General features: G+C 35.6%; 1 protein-coding gene across 1 annotated transcript; it reads left to right on the top strand.

The window, feature by feature from the left end:
• Positions 1-321: 321 nt before the first annotated feature.
• Positions 322-20244, top strand: alcamb (activated leukocyte cell adhesion molecule b). Its single transcript, XM_058799656.1, has 16 exons — positions 322-548; positions 12187-12293; positions 12547-12751; positions 12985-13049; positions 13310-13397; positions 13719-13892; positions 14436-14560; positions 14667-14796; positions 14874-14986; positions 15056-15182; positions 15336-15454; positions 17067-17196; positions 18238-18267; positions 18585-18699; positions 18809-18922; positions 19078-20244. The coding sequence occupies exons 1-15, from the start codon at positions 398-400 to the stop codon at positions 18900-18902; spliced, it is 1773 nt and encodes a 590-aa protein (XP_058655639.1). The 5' UTR covers positions 322-397; the 3' UTR covers positions 18903-18922; positions 19078-20244.
• The last annotated feature ends 729 nt before the right edge of the window (positions 20245-20973 follow it).

A 20973-nucleotide genomic window follows, 5' to 3' on the forward strand; every position in this document is an offset into this window, starting at 1 on the left:
TTACATGTTTTAGGCCAACAATTTGGGAAATTATATTGCGATTTTAGTGTTTTAATTAGGTTAAATAATGTTGCAGCCACATTGTAAGTTTTTCATCTTGTAAGACTTTCTGACAAAGTCCTAAGCATTTAGTTTTCCAAGGTGAATTTCAAAGCCATGTTGTCTTCCAGGACAAACAAATCAAACATTACGAAAACGATACTGTATACAGTAAATTAGAACCGCAGAAGATTACAGATAAGATAAAGGATGTGTTATCAAATGTTTTCTAGTAGGTTAAATTAGTTTAGACTCACAGTGCAGGGGAGGGGCTTGAGGACAGACCTATAACCGCCCTCCAGGGCTTCAACAGATGTAACACGTGGGGAACAACCTCAAAGTTTGAATTTACTGACGCATGCTGCGTGTTGCACTTTCCAGAACATTATCCAGCAAGGACGCGATAACGGAAGGATATTATTTCTCGAGATTGAGAGACCCAGACTGCCGAAAGATGAACCGAATCGCCCTTTTAACGTGTCTGCTCACCGTATCACTGATGAATCAAGGTAACAGAAAATTAATTTTTAGATTTTTAGAACGTTTGTTATTTTAGAATGTCTCTTCTGACATTTACAATGCAATGAAAGAACTGAGCAGTGCTACTTTTAAGATTTGAGAATGTTCAAACATGTTAAGAAATTACATATCAAGTCTTTTAATGAGAAAACGCGCGCGGAATTCTTTTCAAAGCCTTTAATTTGATGCAGTTATGATATGCTATCTTTATCAGAAGCAAAATATCAATTAACGACAGTTTTATCCGTATAAAAGTTAACATTTATTTCCAGAAACGCTCTCTTTGTCCCCGCCCCCTCCTCCTTTTACTACCTTTTACTTGCACCTGTTTCGCTAGTGAAAAAAAAAAAATGATATTATGCTGTACATGTTCAACCTTGATGCTTTGGTTGTTAAAAGTCGTTAATAATCAATTTGAGCCTGTATCTTCGTGCTTCTGGGTCTATATTTTATGTGTGTCTCTGTGAGGTGATTGAAATGGGGCGCTGGTTTTCATAGTGTTTTAAGTGCATCAGTAGCATATTCAGGTAATGAAATAAAGGACACAAAAGCCCGGCTGGTAAACATAGGTTATTGTAAGGCACCAGCCCGTCTGTCAATGCAACTTTAAAGAGACTTATTCACCTTTTGGGCTGGAAGGCCAAAATCATAATGATAGTGTGTGATGTGCTGAAAGATTGTGGTCTTGGAAGTCAAAATTAAACGTGTTGTGATTTGTGACCGTCTTGTTTTGTCCTTAGCTGTGAGAAACAAAGAGTATATTTCTTTAAACCAGTAGTGGACAAGTTTGATTTTACTAAATAAAATTAAAAATTATATATTTGAATATATTTAAACTTTTTATTACTGTTCAATGCAGCTAGTTTACTATGATTCTAATGAGTCAAAATTGACATATGGTTATCCTGTGATATGTAACTTCCTTAGTAGGTCATGTTGTTTCATTTACGCCTGTAAATGTTTGTCTTCTAGATTGGCTTCAGAGCCAAACTGAGTTTACAACTAGTAGTTTAGTGCGGCATCTGTTTTTTGTTCTCTCTCCTCACCCCTCCCCCAAAACACACCATCTGCAATGTCACACCCGTATTACTAGTTTAGCTGGTGGGTTTCTTTCAGTTTGCTGCAAAAAATCACCCCTTTCCCCCTGAGAAGTCTGCATTTCAGTTGATGACCATTGTTTTGATTACAAATTTTGCTGTAAATGCTGGTCTGAGTTTAGATTTATTGAAACCCTCGCCATGCGACCTCACTTTTTTTTTGGCTTTTGTATTGGAGAAGTAATTTGCATATTGTCATCATTGTGAAATGTGCCACTGCTTGTTCCCTCTTTCATAGGAATACGTTTGATGAGACTCAAAGTTTTACTCTAATTCACAAATCTGGCTTGTAATCATGATTGGCTAATGGTGTTGCTCACCGAGTAAATTTTATTCATGTTTTAGATATGAGACAATCTTTTATTCAAAGGGGAGTCATCCACTTAGTTACCTGTCTGCCCTGTTGTACCATCCAAATCCATTTTATAGTCCCATTATAAAAGAAAGTAAATATAGCTCAACAAAAGACTGTTTGCTTAGATTAGAGGAGCCGCTTTCGATTCATATGACTCAGACATTTATTAATGTGCTTCCCTCAGTGAAAGTACTACTGTGGAAATAGAAATGCTATTGTCGTCCTCTAGCTTGTACTCTTCTCTTCTTTACCACAGAAGCACCTCTTTTTTTTCACAGTGGCCTTCATAGGAACCAGTTTATCTGTCATCAGGCAGGACAAGAGAGCAATTGTCTGGTCTAAAGAAGGGAGACACATTGTTTTACAACAGGATAGGCGTGTGTGTGCTTAGCAGTGGCACTCTTGACTTGCAGAAATGCATCCATTGAGATGCATGAAGTCCCCCATGGCTCTCTGTAACCTCCAGTGCACTTGCTTGGATCCACCCTGCGTTTCGGGACAAAAAGTCAGGTTGTTTTGCTCTTGTTATTCGGCTTCTCCAAGACCTCCTCTGGACCCCTGCTGACTATATTGTTCAGCAGGTTTTCTTTAACTAATGCATGTACGATTGCGACATCTCCCACGGACTCTTCTCCATTTGCAATGAAATTCAACTGTATACTCCCCACCGAGAAGCTGTTATCTCGCCCAACTCCTTTACATGCCCTTCAGTTGAAAAAGACTTTGGGTTACCATATGAATTACTGCAGCGCATACTTCAGTTCCCATCATGCATTTCAAAAGCACCACTGAGACTGAAGTTTTCAATTGTATGTATCGCAAGAGATGTGTGTCAACCACGTTGAGGTTGACGACGTGACTGCATTTGATTTGCAAATACTCCTGCCTCTGTCTGCTGTCTTCTTCAACCTGGAAAACTTCTAATATTTTGAATTCGACTAATTTTATTAGAGAACTTTTTGCAGTGCTTTGTTTTTATAGTAGCAGCTGAGAGGAAGCATCTGTACTGTATATGTTCAATTGAAAGCTCTTAATCCTGCACTGTTTGCGCCAGGACTCAGGAAATGAAACCGGCCATTACAATAAAGCCACCGCCGCCGCCGCAGCCTCCCCCCCCCCTTTCTCTTTCTTTATCTCGGGTAAGGTGAGGCCAGAGGCAGAATTCTAAATCATATTTACTCCTCCTGCCCCTTCACTTCTGCTTGTTTCCTCATGTGTCACATTTCTTTCTAAAGAACCCCCTTTAGGCTTAACCTGAAGGATTATTGCAGTTGTATTGAGATGTTGTTTTTATTTTCCATTGCACAATGCAGAAGTGCTCTGATCATCAGTGGTTTTAGCCACATGTTCCACATTGATTTTGGTTGCATTTCTCATCAGTGATGTTTGTGTTAAAAGGAACTGCATCTGTGCTGATTAATCGATCAACCTCTTGTTTGATTCTTTGAAAAAAGTCAGATCAAGTTGTGCTACCGTTGTAAAATTCCAGAAATGTTATGAAGCGCCCAGAGGAGAACAAACACAGGTTTTCAGAGCTGCTTCAAACAAGCAGACGTGGGTGCTATGTTGAGCAGCAGAAGAATGCAGGTCAAAGTACTTTTTATTAAACCATGATATCATATACGTGACCTTGTGGTTCATCACAGTGTGGGTCTCATTTTGTCTCCCTTAGCTGGATACTTTTGAAGGTAGGTCTTCAGCAACAAGAATTACCTCGAAGTTCATACCACACATGCAGACGTCCTGTGCATTGAGTTGTTTATTTTAGTCTATAGCTGTCTCTTTAGATTCTGTCACCAGAATTTGACATCCTTTATTATACAAAGACTTCAAAACAAGTTATGACAGAGGTCTTGTAGAAACACAGTAGGGTATTTCTGTAGCATGTTGGTGCAGCGAAAATAGAGATTGTGTGCATTGAGGTATTCATTTGTTTCTGTTTGCAATGATCGCCTGGCCTTAATTTATGGCCCTTGTGATCTGTGAGATTGCATTTCACTAGATTTGTACCCATTTGTTATTAAGTGGACGTTTTGTCATTTCAGCATTATAAGTCTATTTATCAGATAAAAAAACAGTAAATTGTCACAAGCAGGAGTACGTTTCTACTGCATATCAGCGTGAGCATCAGTTGATGCCAAGAAGCCATTAAGATTTAAAACCATGTTTTAGTTTCCCGCCCAAACCCCTTTAAAGTCAACATATTTACTTTCTTATCTACACATTCCTGGTCTTATTGTGAGTGATTTGGTGCACGTTGTTCCAAAGAAAAAGTCTGTTTGCATTTTATAATCTTGTATAACTAACTTGCTTCACCCTCTGAAATGACTTCATATATCTGGTGAAGTCACAGATGGATGAGCGGCTGAATATATTGATCAGATCATGTGCAGCAGAATCAAATTAATCCTAAATCAGAGCAGAATCTGAAAAATCATGAATCCGACAGAACAGAATCTGATTAATCCTAATCTGAGCAGAATCTGATAAAATCAATCAGATTTCAAAAGTAAACGGGATGCAATTTGCGCTGAATTTAAAAACAAACATCTTCCAGTTCAAAAGTCAGTTGTTTAATGACCCCCACTATAATGTGACATGGGATAACACATGCTGATAGTAAAAAAAAAGGTTGGCGCTTTGATTGTTTCTTTGGAAATGTTTCCTTTTCTCTGCACTTCTGTCTCTTTCCCATAATCCTTTGACATCGTAACTTTGAAGTTGGCTTTAGAAAAGGAGAATAAACTTATCTTTAGTTTTCTTTCTTTTGTGGGAACTTTGATGTTGTCTGCTTTGAGCTGGCAAGCCTGCGCAAGTCATAGCGAACCACAACCGCACCTGTCCCAGATGTCTGTGCTCTCTGTCAACATGAGAGCCATACCTGGTGGCTGTCCAAAATGGCAAAGATCTCCAGTGTTGTTAACATCAGCATGCTTTAACTTTGAGGAGCATCCGAGTTTAATTAGGTTATTGTGGCTTCCACTTCCTGGGTATGCGGGTCAGTTAAAGTTATACGTTTACGATAATGAAGTCTTTTCCTTGCCAGCAGCTAATAGGATCATATCCTCTCTAATATACAAGAGGAAAAAAATCTGCTCTGGAAGTTCATCAACAAATACCTTTCTTCCATTTCAAGTAATGGTTTAAAATGTCACTTTTATGAAGTTTCTTCAAAGTCTGCAGCATATCAATTTAATTTAAGCTCTTTTCTAGGTAGTTTTCTGCAGATGTAGGCCCCTAGGCTGTAGGGATCATGAAGCAGGAGACAGTTAAGGGCCCTCGTGACCTTTTTTACAGACCTGGCCAGTCCCTGAACTACACAGGAATGTGAAACGGATCTGCTCTTTTGTATCGCAGCATCACAGTGGAGAAAAAAAAGAGACAACCGGCTCATTAGTAGTGACAAACTATCATGTCAGAGAGTTTTAAACCAAACATAATTCATGAGAGTTAATCACTCCGATAGAAAAGGCCTTGAGCTCGTACTCCCTAAGTTCCGCTGTCTATTTTTTGTTTCGCTTCCTGCAGAGGGGAGTTAACCACTGCATGGTACACACCCACCAGCCATGCTTTCTGAAATCAATATTTGCTCTGCTTTTGTTTACACAGCCAAAGGTGGTCTGTATACGGGGCTGAATTGTTATGGGCCCTCTAACAACGTGGGAGGCAGCCCTTTCAGAGCCCAGCCCGGAGAAAGAGCTTATTTAACTCCCAATACAAGCTCGCTGACCTCTGTGTTTTGGCACCAAATTTGATTGGTATCTCAGTGGCTGCAAGCAAACACTGATGTTATGAACGCAAGGGGCCCTGCAGGATCCTGTGGAATGCAAATGCCTGGAGCCCCGAGGCATCTGGGAGCAAGGAGACTAGTTTTGGAAGAGATAAAGGCACCGTCTCTGTCTATGCAAAAATATGAGACACCTCGCTGTCTGGTAAAATGCTTTGAGAATATATGTTCAACAGAACTACTTTGATGTTAGGAATGTTGTTAATCAAAGGCCACACGAAGCTTCTGAGTCTAATTGCTTGAACATGAATTGGGAAGATCTAAAGTCAAGACTCTTTGACTGCCACAACATGCTCATTAGTTTTACATTGTAAAGTGTCTGTTAATTTTACACAGTGTATCATGCATATCTAACTACGTTTATGCCTCGGTTAACTGATAACCTGGATGAATTTAACGACTTGCTGCAACAGTTGACCTAAATTTCTTAATTGTTAGCAGGTTGTAACTCATAACATGCGTTATGCAATCAAGTCAATGATGTGACACTTTCTTATTTGTGCCATCTAATAATTTGTTCAAAAACTACATGAATGCAGTTCACATATACATTGACACCTCTTTTATGATGAGCATGTTATAATATCTCAATTTAAAATTCATTTAAACATTTTTGGGGGCATGAAGTTTTAATGCCATAATTTGTAGTAATTAGTAGTAAAATTAAAGCAGTTTAACTGCTTACTGATTATTAATATTTGAAAGAAATATGCAGAAAAAACTAAACATGAATTATCAGATAATTTGACCTTTTTATGAGAAGCCAGTGTTAATTCTGATTGTAAAATGTCATGTGGTGCAACTTAATGATTTTTATGAACTAATAATTTTATATTTTAAATAATGCTTTTACTTTACTTTTACAAATGATTTGATTGTGTCTTTACATGTATTCAAGGTCTAAGGAAAATGTTGGTATTTTTACTTGGTGGTTAAACCACATGACATCTTAGTGGTTACACCACATGAGTTTTTTTTTTTTTTGAGAGCTATTGAAAGATTTTTCCTTTTCTTTATTATTATGGACACTTATAGACTTCTATTCTGCAGCAGCAGCAGAATGAACAGTCTGTCATAACCTTCAGCTAGTAAATTGCTTTTGGGGTTAATGGACCTCCACAGAAGCTGCTTGACTGTATTTTGTTAATAGTTCTCTATTTAGTTTAATAGCTGCTCACGAATAGGGGGCTGTGGGTGAATCCTCTGGGCCAGTATTGAATCTGCTATGATCTGCTGTCACACACAGACATTCTTTAAGGTCCCCGGGGGCCCCTGCAATCAAATACATAATTTAGAACTTAATGGATGTGATTTCTGAGTGCACTTATCACTTATGAGTCCAACCTGCTTGATGAGTTTTGTTTTGAGAGCAATTTCAGGCCCATCGTAGACATAATTTATGGCATTTTCAAGGAAGCCTAATGGCCCTTGCATGTTGGAGTGAGTAAAGGAGGACATTTGGTGTAATAAGGCAGGCTCCAAATCAATTCCTAGGATGTCTCTGTTTCCGGGATATTCACCATGCTGGTGGACTGTCCTTATCGGACAGTCACTTACCTGACTCATGCTCAGGTTAATGGTTTGCGAACATCCTCTCAGTTTGTGAGAGCCATTTTGAACCTATTTACTCCTTTGAGCCTTCTGTGGCATTCAGTTTGTCTGCTAAAAAAAAGTTGTTGAAATTTGAATATTTCTTTATAAATTATAAGGTAAACCATCAGATATAATGTAAGGTTCATAAGTCTGAAGCCACTATTAAATTTGTTGCAATTTAATGATTTTCTTCCTCATATTAAAAATTTTTCACATTTAGCTATAGGCCGATTTTTTTTTTTTTTTTTTTTTTTTAATTATAGATTCTTCCCTAAAAATTATATTTTCAGCAGAACAATCTCAATTTCAGATTTACATTTATTTTTATTTTAACATTATCAAAATCCTAAAACTTTTACAGGTTTAAATTAGATTTTAATTTATCAGTTGTCAATGTGGTGGTCTCAGCCCAACAAAAGACCGTCAGCACCGTTTCACTTGAGAGCATTGCACTCAGAGTGTGAAAACACTTGAAAGCCCTGTAGTCCATATGCTTTTAGCAAATGATCTGGCTGCAGGCTGTAGGACATGATTTTCCATCAAGAGTGTTTAAAGTAGAGAGGTTTAACAACAGGTGCATGAAGAAGCTTCTGCAGCAGCACCTGTTCATGAAACAAAAAGAGTAGAGGCATGAGGGGGTTGGGAGGGCAGTGTCATTTGTTTACTTCACCTGGTGCTGGTTTGGAAGCTCTGAGGGCTCTCTGACACTCGATCCTTTTCTTTTAGTATGTCAGCCGGCGTCCGTTTGCTTCTTTGATACTACTAATGCTCCAGTGTCACCAGCAAGATGTTATAAATCATGTGAAAAACAGGCAGCTGCTAGACAGAAATCATATGGGGTAGCTCATCAGGCTCTAGTTATATTCTGAAGGGGTTTATTTTTTGGTGTTCATGGCAACTTGCGGTACATTTTCACTCAAAAAATGGCTGCTCGCCAAATAAACAAACAAAAAAATGGGTGTTTTGTTTTTGAGTTTAAACTTATGTTGTGGGGGAGTGGTACAAGTGTTACCACATACAGCAGCAAAATTTTAGTGCAAAAATACTTAAATTATACAAAAACTTTTTCAATCAGATCTGTCTTCTAAATGAAGGTTATTAATGTTATTGTGACTGATTCATCCATGTCGTTTGTTTTTTTTAAAAATGGACTAAAAAGTCATTTAGTCCATTTAATCCTAGCCCCTATGTTTCATGTTATGATTCATCATGACCGCAAGCACAGAATGTTTTTTACAAGTTTTCCCAAGAATACTTGTAATAATGATTCGTGTTGTTGGCATGTTAACTTAACTTCCAAAATAACAGTCCAAGTGATCTGAAGAGGATTAGTAGTATATCAGTTATTAGCATTCTTTGCTCTTGTATGTTTTCCTTTTTGTAAACATGGCCAGGAACTGAGTCCAGTTTTATGACTGGTCCGTACAGGTAAAGGGCTATTAGCAGGACCACGCTTCACTGAGCAATGAGACAGAAATGTATCTTAGCACAACAATAAAGCTAATACCTGTGTGGTCACAGGCTGCAGTGAGCTTTGGCTATGAGTACATTCTGTTCTCTCCCAGTGGGCTCATCTGACCCTTAATGAACCGGTACATGGAGAACTGTTTTTTTGTTTGTTTTTTTTTTTTAGCATGCGTTTTGTTTTTCTGGACACGAGATGGAAGATTACCTATGAAGAAACACAAGTTGCTACAGATTAATTTGGGGTTTACGAACAAACTAAAAAAGAGAAATAAAATTTTTGTACTTGTCAGTGATGATTACAAATATTTTTTGTTAATTTGAAATAAAGCTGATGTAAAATCTGATAAGTAGTGAAATCCCTAAACTAAAACTGAAATAAAATGAAAGATAAATAGTAATATTAAAGAATCTAATAAAAATTGACACGCTCGTAAAATTACTAAAACTTAGAAATGAAATCTGAAAATATAACAGCTACTTCAAAATATGATTAAATACTATAATAGTATATTAATACCGTATTGACCCGAATATAAGATGACCCTGATTATAAGACGACCCAACTTTTGTACCTTTTGGAAAAAGGCTTTTTGAAAACCAAGTCCTTTTTTTTTTTTTTTTTTTTTTTTTTGTCTCTCTCTGTATTATATTTTTCCTATTAAATTTATTTTTTTTGAAAGTATGGTAAATACTGGTAAAATGTACCAACAATGACATTGAAAACTTTTTGATACACCATAAAAATAACAGGTAGCCCATCTGAATTATATAACATTTAGGCTATCCATCTCATAGTAGCCTACCAAAAGTTTATTACGGTAGTAAAATTATCACTTTTTGGAGAATTTTCTCATACAGAATGCTAGAATAGCTCTATAATAATCATTGGTAGCAGTGCCAACTAATTCTTTTGCTGCTTATGGTATGTTAATCCCCCATTAAACATGTCACAACCGCCACAGATTTCAGTTTTTTTTTTTTTTTTTTTTTTTTTAAATCCGAAATAAGTTGGTTCAGTCAAGAATTAAATTTAAAAAAAAATAATAATTTTATACTTTTGGGTGGAATTTTGTTGAAAGTGTGGTTTTTGTGTCTCAATCTTATCTTGTACCACTATCAGTTGACAGTTATTCGTCCCAACTGTTGTGACACAACCAGTTTAACTGGCTTTGGTGTTTGTCTAGAAATTGGATTCAGAGCCTTTTTCCAATTTGAATATTTAGTTTCAGGTGAAGGTCATGTCAAATTCATGTGTAATAAAAAACCAATGAATCCTGATTGAAATCATGAAAATCATTTGTCCATCAATTGCGGTTTAATTTCGTAGCTTTGGCATCAAAAATGAGAATGGCACAGAAAACGGTACCTTTTTTTTCTCCCTAAAAGCACCTATTAAAAATTTTAGATTAATAGTGTATGAAAGTGTTCAAGCTTTATTACCTGTCTGTATCATTAAATTGTATCACACATACTACATTTCGTCTACTATTTAGTGACTGTTTGTCAGTGAAGTACAGACCCTTGTCTTTCAACAAACATGAGCGCTTTGGAATTTGAATATCAAATGAGCCTGCAAATCAGCCAGGCAAAATTGATGATTCAAATAATAGTAAAATATTGAGGGCCAGAATAAAAAGCTACTCCAAACACCCTCTTAAGTTTCAATCAAAAAATGCAAAAATCAAACCTATAACAATATGATGAGAATGCGAGTGTACTGATGTTTACTTCAGGCTTTGTCTGCTTACTAGTGTTGTCACGGTACCAATACCAGTGAAAATCCACGGTTTTGCTAATTAAAAAACACACAATTTTTATTTATAAAGTTAAACAAAAATAAACTGTACAAAAATCACAAAAATTAAGTTTAATGCTTATTTAAAATAGTTTCAAGTTTTTCCACAAGTAATAAAAGTATGTAAAAAAAAAAAAAAAAAAGTAAACAAGTTTCACCCAAAGGTTTTTGTCATATTTCTGCTGCCGCTGAAAAACAGCTGTAAACTGTTGTCTTTTTTTATGGTATGCTGGTATGCTTCATGTGCTTCCTCAGCCTGCAGCTGTAAAAGGTAAAATATTATACTTATGTAAAGCAATGGGCTGAGTCTGACCAAATGCAACATTAGATCATTGACTCCAGTTAAAATATAACTTTTCAGTAAATAACAAACCTCAGCTTTTATAATAAATTTAGAAAAGATTACACATTTTAAGACAAGTGTATATCAAATAGATGAAAACTGTAGTATTAAAAACACTTCACAATAAGATTACATTTGTTAGATAACATGACCTATCAATAAACAATAGTTATAGCAATTATTCTTCTTGGGGTTTAATTTCAAAATTTACTAATACATAAAATCAAAAGTTCAATCTGTTAATTATATAATGCACAATGAACAAACGTGACTTTAAGTGTTTGTATTAAATAACATTCACAAACATTAATTAATGTTGTAAAAATATATTCACTCACTGTAAAATGTTAGATAATAATAACATGAAGTCATGTCAATGAATGGTATCTTATTATAAGGTCTATACAGGAGATAAAATTTGACTGTAGTTTCATTTAATCCAAACTATATTTAATTTTAAAACCTGCTAGTTATCCAGCCAAACAACTAACTAGCTAAAAAAAAAAAGCCCAGAACTGCTTTTCTGATGGACTGATATGAGATAAACACTGTTAACCATTTGTACATTCTCTAACACACACATTTTAGATTCACTATTCATTTAAAAGCCTCTGGTGTGTAAAAATAGTAACTACCAACATGTCCTCCTGTTGTTTTTTTTTGTTGTTGTTTTTTTACCCTAATAAAAGTTATAGGAGCATTAAATAGTTAGAGAAACTGCTTTCTAATGCTCATTATATTAGCGTTAGCGTGCTTATGCTAATGATAAACATTGTCGTTATAACAGAGTTAATTTCAATCCGACATTCAAATTAAAATATGGAATAATATTCATAACAGAAGATCTAAATATTACATTTTAAATTGAAACTTGCCTGCTTGAACTCTTTAATTTGATCTGGGTGTCGGTCTTGGTGTAAATTGTTGTTAGTTTGATGCATTTCCTCCTTTTGATGTCGCCGCGTCTCAGTGTTTTTATGAAGAGAGCGCATCTGCCGGGTACTCTGTACCACCGGTACTTAAAAAAAAAACCTGGTAATGTTACCGTGACACTTTCATTTTTTTTTTTTGGTACCGAATTATCGGGTCTTTTGACAACACTACTGCTTACCATGTATCTCGCATTACCTTTACAGGATGTTTTCACAAATGCACTGTATTTACAGTCATGTCTTTTATTGTGCGTTTTAGTGAGTGGTTTGGAAACTGTCACCGGCAAGTATGGAGACACCATTGAAATCCCATGCAACAATGGACGTGTCGGGGAAGCAGAAGTCACATTTGTTAAATGGAAATATGTAAGTTTGAGGTTCACTCATTTTCTGTCATTTCAAAGTTGCGGTGTTATTTTTCCAGATCCTTAAAAAATTGCAACTATTTCCGAACAGGTTTCCTCAATACTACTGCCACTTCACCCACTGCTATTGTTCAGACAAACTGCTCCAATTCTTAGCTAAATTTAAAAGCACTAAAGAGCCACAGTGTTTATGTCAGCATATGAATGGTGTACTTGTACCATTCTCTGTTAAACATTCTTTTTTTGCTCACCAGGACAAAGATGGAAACATACTGGTGAAAAATCGGGATCAGAATGCCACTGTTTCCAACGATGTGAACTACAAGAACAGAGTCAGTATTAAAAAAGATTTCAGCCTCGTCATCACACAAGTGGCCATGGCCGATCAGAGAACCTTCACCTGCATGGTGGTGCAGAAAGAAGACATTCTAGAATATTCTGTTCAACTGGCCATTTACAGTGAGTATCATACACAGTAGCACTGACCAAAAATCTAGAATGTTTTAATATTTATAAAGACAATTCTAATAACTGTACTTAAACTCTTACTTTTTCCTATTTAATACTGTAAAGCTACTTTGACACAATCTGTATTGTTAAAAGCGCTATATAAATAAAGGTGACTTGACAGAATAATTATATTGGATGCATTTATGAACTACTTTGTTCAACAAATTTTCCTCTGTTTTCAGAGGTTCCATCACAACCTCAGATTACAAACCTAACGACTGTGATGGCAATCGGCAAACTAACAACGGTAGGTTGTGTAATTAAGTCCACATATTACAAAACAGTTTATTTATGGTTTATATATCACATACACACAAATAGGAAAACGGTATGAAATATTATTTGTAGTGAATACAGCATTAAAAACTCAATTATAATAAATTAACTTCTTACAGTCTGAACTATATATGATGAAATGCAGTGCTTTGGAATTCCTCTTAATTTTTGCATTAATCATCTATTTTCATAACTATTTATTGTTTTAAATTTTTTTTTTTTTCTCATCAGTTGGCGCAGTGTCATTCTGAAGGTGCCAATCCAGCTGCCAACATCACATGGTTCAAGAATAAAGCTCCTCTTGTGGCTGATGGGACAGGTAGAGTGAAATATGGTGGAAATTAGCTATTCACCCAAATAGATGACTTACTCGCCCTCATTTAATTTCAAACCTGTATGGCACAAAAAAGAGAACATTTGAAGACTGTTTTCAATGTTCTTTTCCATGAAATTACAATAAATGGTAATGAAGCTTTAAAATTTCCAAAAAGATGAAAAGGCTCCTTATTAATATCATAAAAGTGGTTCAGATGTTCTCCATCTGTGTTCCAATGAGGAAAAAAGTCATATTCAAAGAGCTCTTTATTCTTTGGTACTGTATTTTGTAATGGTTTTTCTTTTTTTTTTTTGTTGATCACAGCCATTAAAATCACCACAAATGTGGCTGTTGATAAAGAGACAGGGCTGTCCACGACAACTTCTACTCTGGAGTATACAGCAGTGAAGGGAGACATTGATGCCAAGTTCAGCTGTCAGGTTCAACACATCAAGTCTGCTAACATGGATTCCTCACCTCTTGTCTTCACTGTGAACTGTAAGTGTTTCTTATACTGCCTATACAAAGTCTTTGGATAATATTATTCCTATTTTGTACATTTTAGCAAGTTTTTAATCTTAACGCTTCTACTTCCATCCGTAATTGATTTCCAAACAATGTCATTGAGAGCAAATGCATTCAAAACTGAAGTGGTTAATGGTCTAATGTTGAGCATAATTCACAGGATTATTCAGAATAACTCTCTTTCCATCTGAAGTAGCCATGAGAGAGAGGCCTTATCAGAATCAAATGGCTCGTTGAATTTCGTCCAAATAAGATATGTAATTTGCTCTTGCTGGAGCAGGGCGTTTAGATGTTGAATAGGGTTTTGTCTTGTTGTGTTATAGTGAAGGTACTAGCCCCACTGCTAACTCTCAAAAGCATTTCTCACCACGAGAGCGCACTCAAAGCCTCAACTCTTGAGCTGAAGGGCCTCTTCTGGCTCATAAGGAGCTTTTCTGAAGTGCCCTTATCTGCATAGGCTCTGGCAGGGCTTCTCTGTGCTGCCCTCCTTGTTTTACACTCACCCTCTCTCCACAGACCCTACCGAGAAGGTTAGTCTCCAAGTGGTGTCCCAGGGTCCTTTTAAGGAAGGAGACAATGTGACCCTCAAATGCACAGCAGATGGAAACCCTCCACCCTCTAGCTACAACTTCTACATCAACGTAAGTCTGCTGTGCAACTCACTTTGCTCTCCGTTCCTTTAGCATAAGTCAGAAAATTGAAGGCTGCTTTTCTACTTAAACCACCTATTTTTTTTTTTATCTGTAGGGAGAGAAAAAGACTGTGGACTCCAGCACATACACCTTGACCAGCGTCACCCGGGAGAACACTGCAGAATACAAATGCTCACTAGTGGACAATGAGGATATCGCGGCTTCTGTACCCATCACAGTTGAATGTAAGGAAATACTTCAGATGCAGTCTGATGTCTGACCTCTTCTGGATTGACTAACATCTCTTTTTCTTTCCTCAAAGATCTTGATGTGGTTCTTAGCAGCACTGGTAAAATTGTTAAGAAACTTGGTGAGAGCCTTGAGATGACTGTAGATGTTAAAGCTTCAGGAGCAACACAAACTTCTTGGAAGAAGGTAGAAAATGAATGCTTCATCCCATTCAAGTAAATTTCTAGTTATTAAAATGCTGAAACTCTCTTTTAGGGCAATGCCAAGCTGAATAGCCTGCCCAAGTTTGACAAGTTGACGTACTCGGACTCTGGCGTCTATGAGTGTGTTGTTTCCATGGCTAGCCTCAAAAAAACACAAACATTTGAATTAGTAGTTGAAGGTGAGTTTGCAGTGTTCTTCGTATGTGATTTATTGAAGTTGAACTGTTTTTACGGTTGAGCACAAGTCCAAAGGACCAGACCATTGTAAATTAGAGAAATGCTTTAGGAAAAGGTTTTGTTTTTGATAGCTAATTGCATAAGTGTTTTTGCAGATTCTCCAATCATTAAGAACCTGATCAAGGAGCGTGGTGAGGGCATGACCAAGGTCCTGAAATGTGCGGCTGAAGGCTTTCCAAAACCCACAGTACAGTGGAATGTCAATGGCTCAAATGTAAGTCTGAACGATCTCGCACCTGTCATTCCTATGAAGATTTTCCAGTGCCTTTTTTTAATGTTTTATATGCTCAAGGCTGCATTTATTTGATTTAAAAATACAGTGAAAACAGTAATATTGTGAAATACATTTTTACAATTTAAAATTACATTTTTAAAAATTCCAAAACAGAAAACAGTTATTTATTCCTGGGATGCAAAGCTGAATTTTAAGCAGTCATTACACCAGTGTCATCTATCAGAAATCACTTTAGTATGGTGATTTAGTGCTCAAGAAACTTTTCTTATCATCAGTGTTGAAAACAGTTGTGCTGCTTCATATTTTTGTAGAAACTGATACATTTTTGTCATTGCCACATTTGATCAAAGCAATGCATCCTTGCTGAATTTTTCCCCAAAAAAAAGTACTGACCACACACTTTTGAGTACTAGTGTTTATTTTGGTTGGTTTTCAAATGATTATTTTTTTTACCATGTTTTAGAATGAGACGGATCACCTAATACACCACAAAATACACATTACAGAATTAATCAAATCCATGCCAATGCTGCTAATACCTAATGACTTTCTGAAGGAGGACGAGGATGATGATGATATCACTAGGGAGCTGGCTTGTGTTCGTTAAAGGGACTTTAAGACTAAATGGATATAAAGTGAAAGTTCTTACCAATGAAAATGATATTCCCAAGAAAGTGTTTTGTTTGGAAAAAAATACAGAAACACCTGGAATATTTCTTAATAAACTGCCTGTTTTCATGTTTCATGTTTGCCAGGTGTTCGTGTTTTTCAGTGAATATCACCAGGGGACAAGGCAAAATGGCTTTTTTTTTCTTTTTTCTTTTTTTTTTAAATGGAGTGGAATTATTTATGTTCTCTTGTGAATTGTAATGCTGGGACAAAAGAGAACTAACATGATTTACTTCTTAAAATTAAGTATTTTTATATATTAACCAAATGTATTACCAAAGGACTTTCTTTGGATTTCTAAGTTTTTATTTTTATTTAACTAAAACCTGAAACTGAGCCTTCCATTAAGCTTTTCTGAGCATCGGGGCTCTTTTTCAATTCACTTTCCAGGGTTTATTGCCAGTTTCAATAGTAAAACAACCTGAAAGGGTAAAACTCTTCATGTCGAACAAGCCAGCAGCACATTTGAGCTGATAAAAGATGTTCTCACAGTGACAACATGCATGTAGGTTGTTAAACAAAGCAGTTATAGTACCCATATCATTAAGCACTAGGATGAGGTCACTATTCAAACACATAAGATGACTGGTGTTCCTGAGTGGGTGTGTACAGAGGAAGCCATTTAATAATGATGAGGCTTTTTACTTGCATCCTGTATCATGTGGTTTTGTATTGGTACAAATTGAGCTGTCAGAAGTGCATTACCTCATTGCCTGTGTCTCTTTGTCTAAGCACTTGCCTCTGTAAAAGAGAATCTATTTGTGCACAGAGCAATAGCGCTCTCTAGTGGTGCTCATGATCCTTTACAAAAAAAAGCTTGTACTCAGTATATGGTTGTTTTGCTACATTATAATAGCCATGAATACAGTGGTAATGTTCAAGTCTGATGTCATTTAATGGATGTTACATGCTGTAATTGCAGGTTGAGAGTGCTTATGAGCATGGCAAAGTCACATACAGCCTCACTATCGTTCCAAAGGGCAATCTCACGGTGTCCTGCACGGTCTCTAATGTCTTGGGCTCTGACATTAAGAGCATTAATGTGTCCACACGTAAGTGTAACTTTTTTTTTTTTTTTCCTCTCTCTTATCTGACTTTGGAACCCTCATGCATCACAAGATTTTTTTGTTTTTGTTTAGAAGTTAAAATCATTCAGACAAAACTGTTAAGGAACAAAATATTTGTAATTGCAAATGTGCTTGGCATCTGAAAAGACTAAATCTGTTGTTTATCAAATTCAAGTCTATCCCTCAAAAATCATGTTTATTTGTTTTAAACTTTTGCTTTGCATCAAAAATAAAAATGGTAACACTTTACAATAAGGTCCTGTTAGTTAATGCATTAACTAAAATAAACCAAGGACTCATTTATTTGTAACAGTATTTACTGGTCTTTATGATTATGTAATGTTAGCTCAGATTCATTAAATAATGTAAAATAATAATAAAAACAGATACTTTTTAATTTTAGAAATGTTAAAGTTAAGATTAATAAGTGCTTTATTGTTCATTGTTAGTTCATGTAAACTGTTAAATGAAATCTAAATTGTTAGTATAATAACTATAATACAGTAGCTTTTATGTGTTGGCCTTAAAATGTAAAATGTAACTTTTTTTAAGTAGGTAATAAGTATAGGTTTTGTCTAAGTGATTTGGTTGACATTAACTTCTAAGCGTGGATAATATAACATCACCACATAAAAACACTTGTATCTTTATTTGAGCTCACCTTTCCTTCTCTTCTTCTGTTCTGTTTGTCGGGATGCTGGTCTGTTCTCTGACTAACACATGCTTTCACTTTACATGAAATCTTTTGGCTAACCCGGAACAAATGTGTTTAATTATAAAACCAACCACAACTGTAAGCCTTTGGATTCCTGTATTTATATGCATTGCTGTTTCATATTAGGTTATTTGAGAAAAAGAAAGAATTAACATGCAAATGTTTATGAATCAGTTTTATTAGAATATATGTACACATTTTTATATATACATCCATATATATGATTCCTCCATTTCTGTATGCAATGGGCTTTTCATTCCATGAGAATTCAAAGCAAATGGAACTTAATATGATTTTATATCTGATTACAGTTGTTGAGGACGTGACAATGGACAAACAAGGTAAGACTCTGAGTTATCTACAATCAGGTCTGGTCTTTACGCAGCTTTGCATTACACAGGAAGAGAGCATATGCCAAAACTCAGTGCCTTAAGTCAGAAATTTAATGAATGCTTTCTGTGTGTACACTAGAAAACACTAAAACAAAGGTGCTGAGATGCCCAGCATCCTGACAAATATTGTAATAGGCCTTCAGGGTCTTGTTTGCTTTTGTTTAGTTATTGAATGGTTTAAGTTCTCATCCATTTGTCCATCTTCCCCTTGTCACCAGTTGTCTATGTCCTATTCTGAACATTTTCTCTCTGTGTTTCTTACGCAGATCAGAAAGATGAGTACAGTGACCAGATGAAACTGGCTGTTGGCATAGTTGTTGGTCTGATGCTGGCGGTTCTCGTGATAGGACTGGCCTTCTGGCTGTATATGAAGAAATTCAGGTACTGACATATCCAGTGAAGACATTACCATTCGTCACATTTGCACTATGCTTATATAATTCAGATTTGTTCAAAGTGGAATATTATGTAACACTTAATCTGGATGTAGGCAAGGATCCTGGAAAACTGGAGAAAAGGAAGATGGATCTGCAGAAGAGAGTAAGAAGCTGGAGGAGAATCAAAGCCAAAAAGCTGATGTGTAATGTCAAAGGAGCCATTCAGGGTGAGTCAAGATTTCTGAAACTAGCTTTATTAATGTGAATATTACTATTTTTCTTGGTGGTAGTAGTAGTAATATATATGTGTCTGTACATTTTTATAGACATTCAGGTGATTGATTGAATTATTTTTGCATTTATGTATGTTGTCTCTCCTTAGGATTAATTTGAATGCAATCCCTTTTTCCACAAGAGGAGTGAAACATTGGTGAAATCTGTGAAAAAATGATCAGAAGCTGTAATGGAGGACCCGAGTAGCTGTGTCAGTTACATCTCCACCATCGTCTGTAATGTGTCTGTGCCTCCCCTATGCTGGGGATTTAATTATGTATGTTGTAAAGTATGTGAATCTTTTGCATTTGAATATCAAGCCTGTTCAGAAACCTTTGTCTGTAAAGTGTTCATTCATAATGTTGGATTTCATGTTTGAAGCTCTACTGTGTTTGGTTTTATTTTTATGTCCCAGCTGTTTAGTTGATGCAAATTTGTGTTTGCAGTTTCACATTAGAAACACTGAGGCCTTTAGTATCTGTATGAGACCTTTCCTTTAGATTAACATGTAGTACCTAATCTGTGGCATGATATGAAGCATGATATTCACGCTTATACTGAGCACTTGGCTAGTTTTCAGGTCTTAACAAGTCAGTAAGCAAAATTACATCCCAATATTATACGTGTTGGGATTTAGAAGACCAATATTTAGACCTTATATGCATTTTAATAAAAACTAAGACCTGCAATTTGAAGTTAAAATGTCTAAACAGGACAACTGACATGATTTGTAATTTCTGAAAGTAAGATAATGAGGGGACCGATGCTTGTTTAATGAAAACCATGCCCTTTGCTTGGATTGTTTACCATTTAAAATCAGCTCTCAATGTATACTGACACTATTTTCTCAGATTATCGCCCGTTTCTGTGTGTTCTTTGATGTTTCATTGTTTTGTCGCAAAATTGTATGTGATCTGGTTTAAGCATTACATGTAAATATGGTACACTTTTTATTGTTTTTATGTTCTATTTATATTGTTGAGGTTTAGCTAAATGCCAGTGTTTTGACATTACGTGAGCTAGTTTTAGTAAGTTTTCCTGAAAATATACCTCTGTCGCTGTTGAATGGTACAGTACAATTGATGGTATTTACTTGCAGATTTTAAATTCAAGCTTTCAGTTTAATGCATAGTGGTTGCTGCGTTTCCACAATTCAGTGCATATTACCTGCATTTAATCCACTGTCAAGACCAAAGAGGTTGAATGTGGCCATGCAAGTATTGTACATACATTGTTTTGTACTCTTAGTTCAAATAAAGTGTACTTTTTTTTTTTTGGAAAGAATTATTTTATTTTTTTGTATGCTCAGTTATTGCTGTGATTTTACACTGCATGTTTTTGAAAAGTTGCTTATGCTCACCAAAGCTGCATTTATTTAATCAAAAATGCTGTACAAATAAGAATATTGTGAAATATTGTTTCAGTTTAAAATAACTGTTTTCTATTTTAAAATGTTATTTATTCCTGCGACGCAAAGCTGAATTTAACAGCCATTATACGTGTCTTAAGTGACACATGATCCTTCAAAATGAATTCTAATCTGATTTGGTTCTTAAATTTATTATCCATTTTGAACACTGTTTTTGCGGTTTCATATTTTGATAAAAAAAATTTTCAGGATTTTAAGATAAATAGAAAGTTAAAAAGTACAGCATTTATTTTAAAGAAAAAATGTTTTGTAACATTGTCTTTATTGTAACTTTTGATTCAATGTTTGTCCAGTAATTTCACCACAAGTACAAATTTTACAGCATTATGACTGCTCACATTACATCAACATTTCCCAAAGCAAGTAACTTTAAAAAGGAACCGTTTCATTTATTTTAAAAGTAAAATGACAAAATTATCATTGATGATGTATTTAAATAATGTAAAAATTGGCCAATAGAAAATATTCCTTAAATTCTGTAAAGGTTTTTAATGTCAAACCATTCATGATTGTGTTCATCCACAAATGTAGATGTCTTTGGAAATATTAGAAGTAGTGTAAATATTAATTATTTTG

The sequence above is a fragment of the Onychostoma macrolepis genome, chromosome 15 (genome assembly GCF_012432095.1).
Source record: "Onychostoma macrolepis isolate SWU-2019 chromosome 15, ASM1243209v1, whole genome shotgun sequence".
In the NCBI taxonomy this organism is placed as follows: Eukaryota; Metazoa; Chordata; class Actinopteri; order Cypriniformes; family Cyprinidae; genus Onychostoma; species Onychostoma macrolepis.

Excerpts from the sequence above, each read along its gene's own strand:
- alcamb (XM_058799656.1), top strand. The coding sequence starts at position 398 with ATGCTGCGTGTTGCACTTTCCAGAACATTATCCAGCAAGGACGCGATA. Across the intron at positions 14,561-14,666 it reads GCTACAACTTCTACATCAAC|GGAGAGAAAAAGACTGTGGA; the intron begins GTAAGTCTGCTG and ends TTTTATCTGTAG. Across the intron at positions 14,987-15,055 it reads CACAAACTTCTTGGAAGAAG|GGCAATGCCAAGCTGAATAG; the intron begins GTAGAAAATGAA and ends ACTCTCTTTTAG.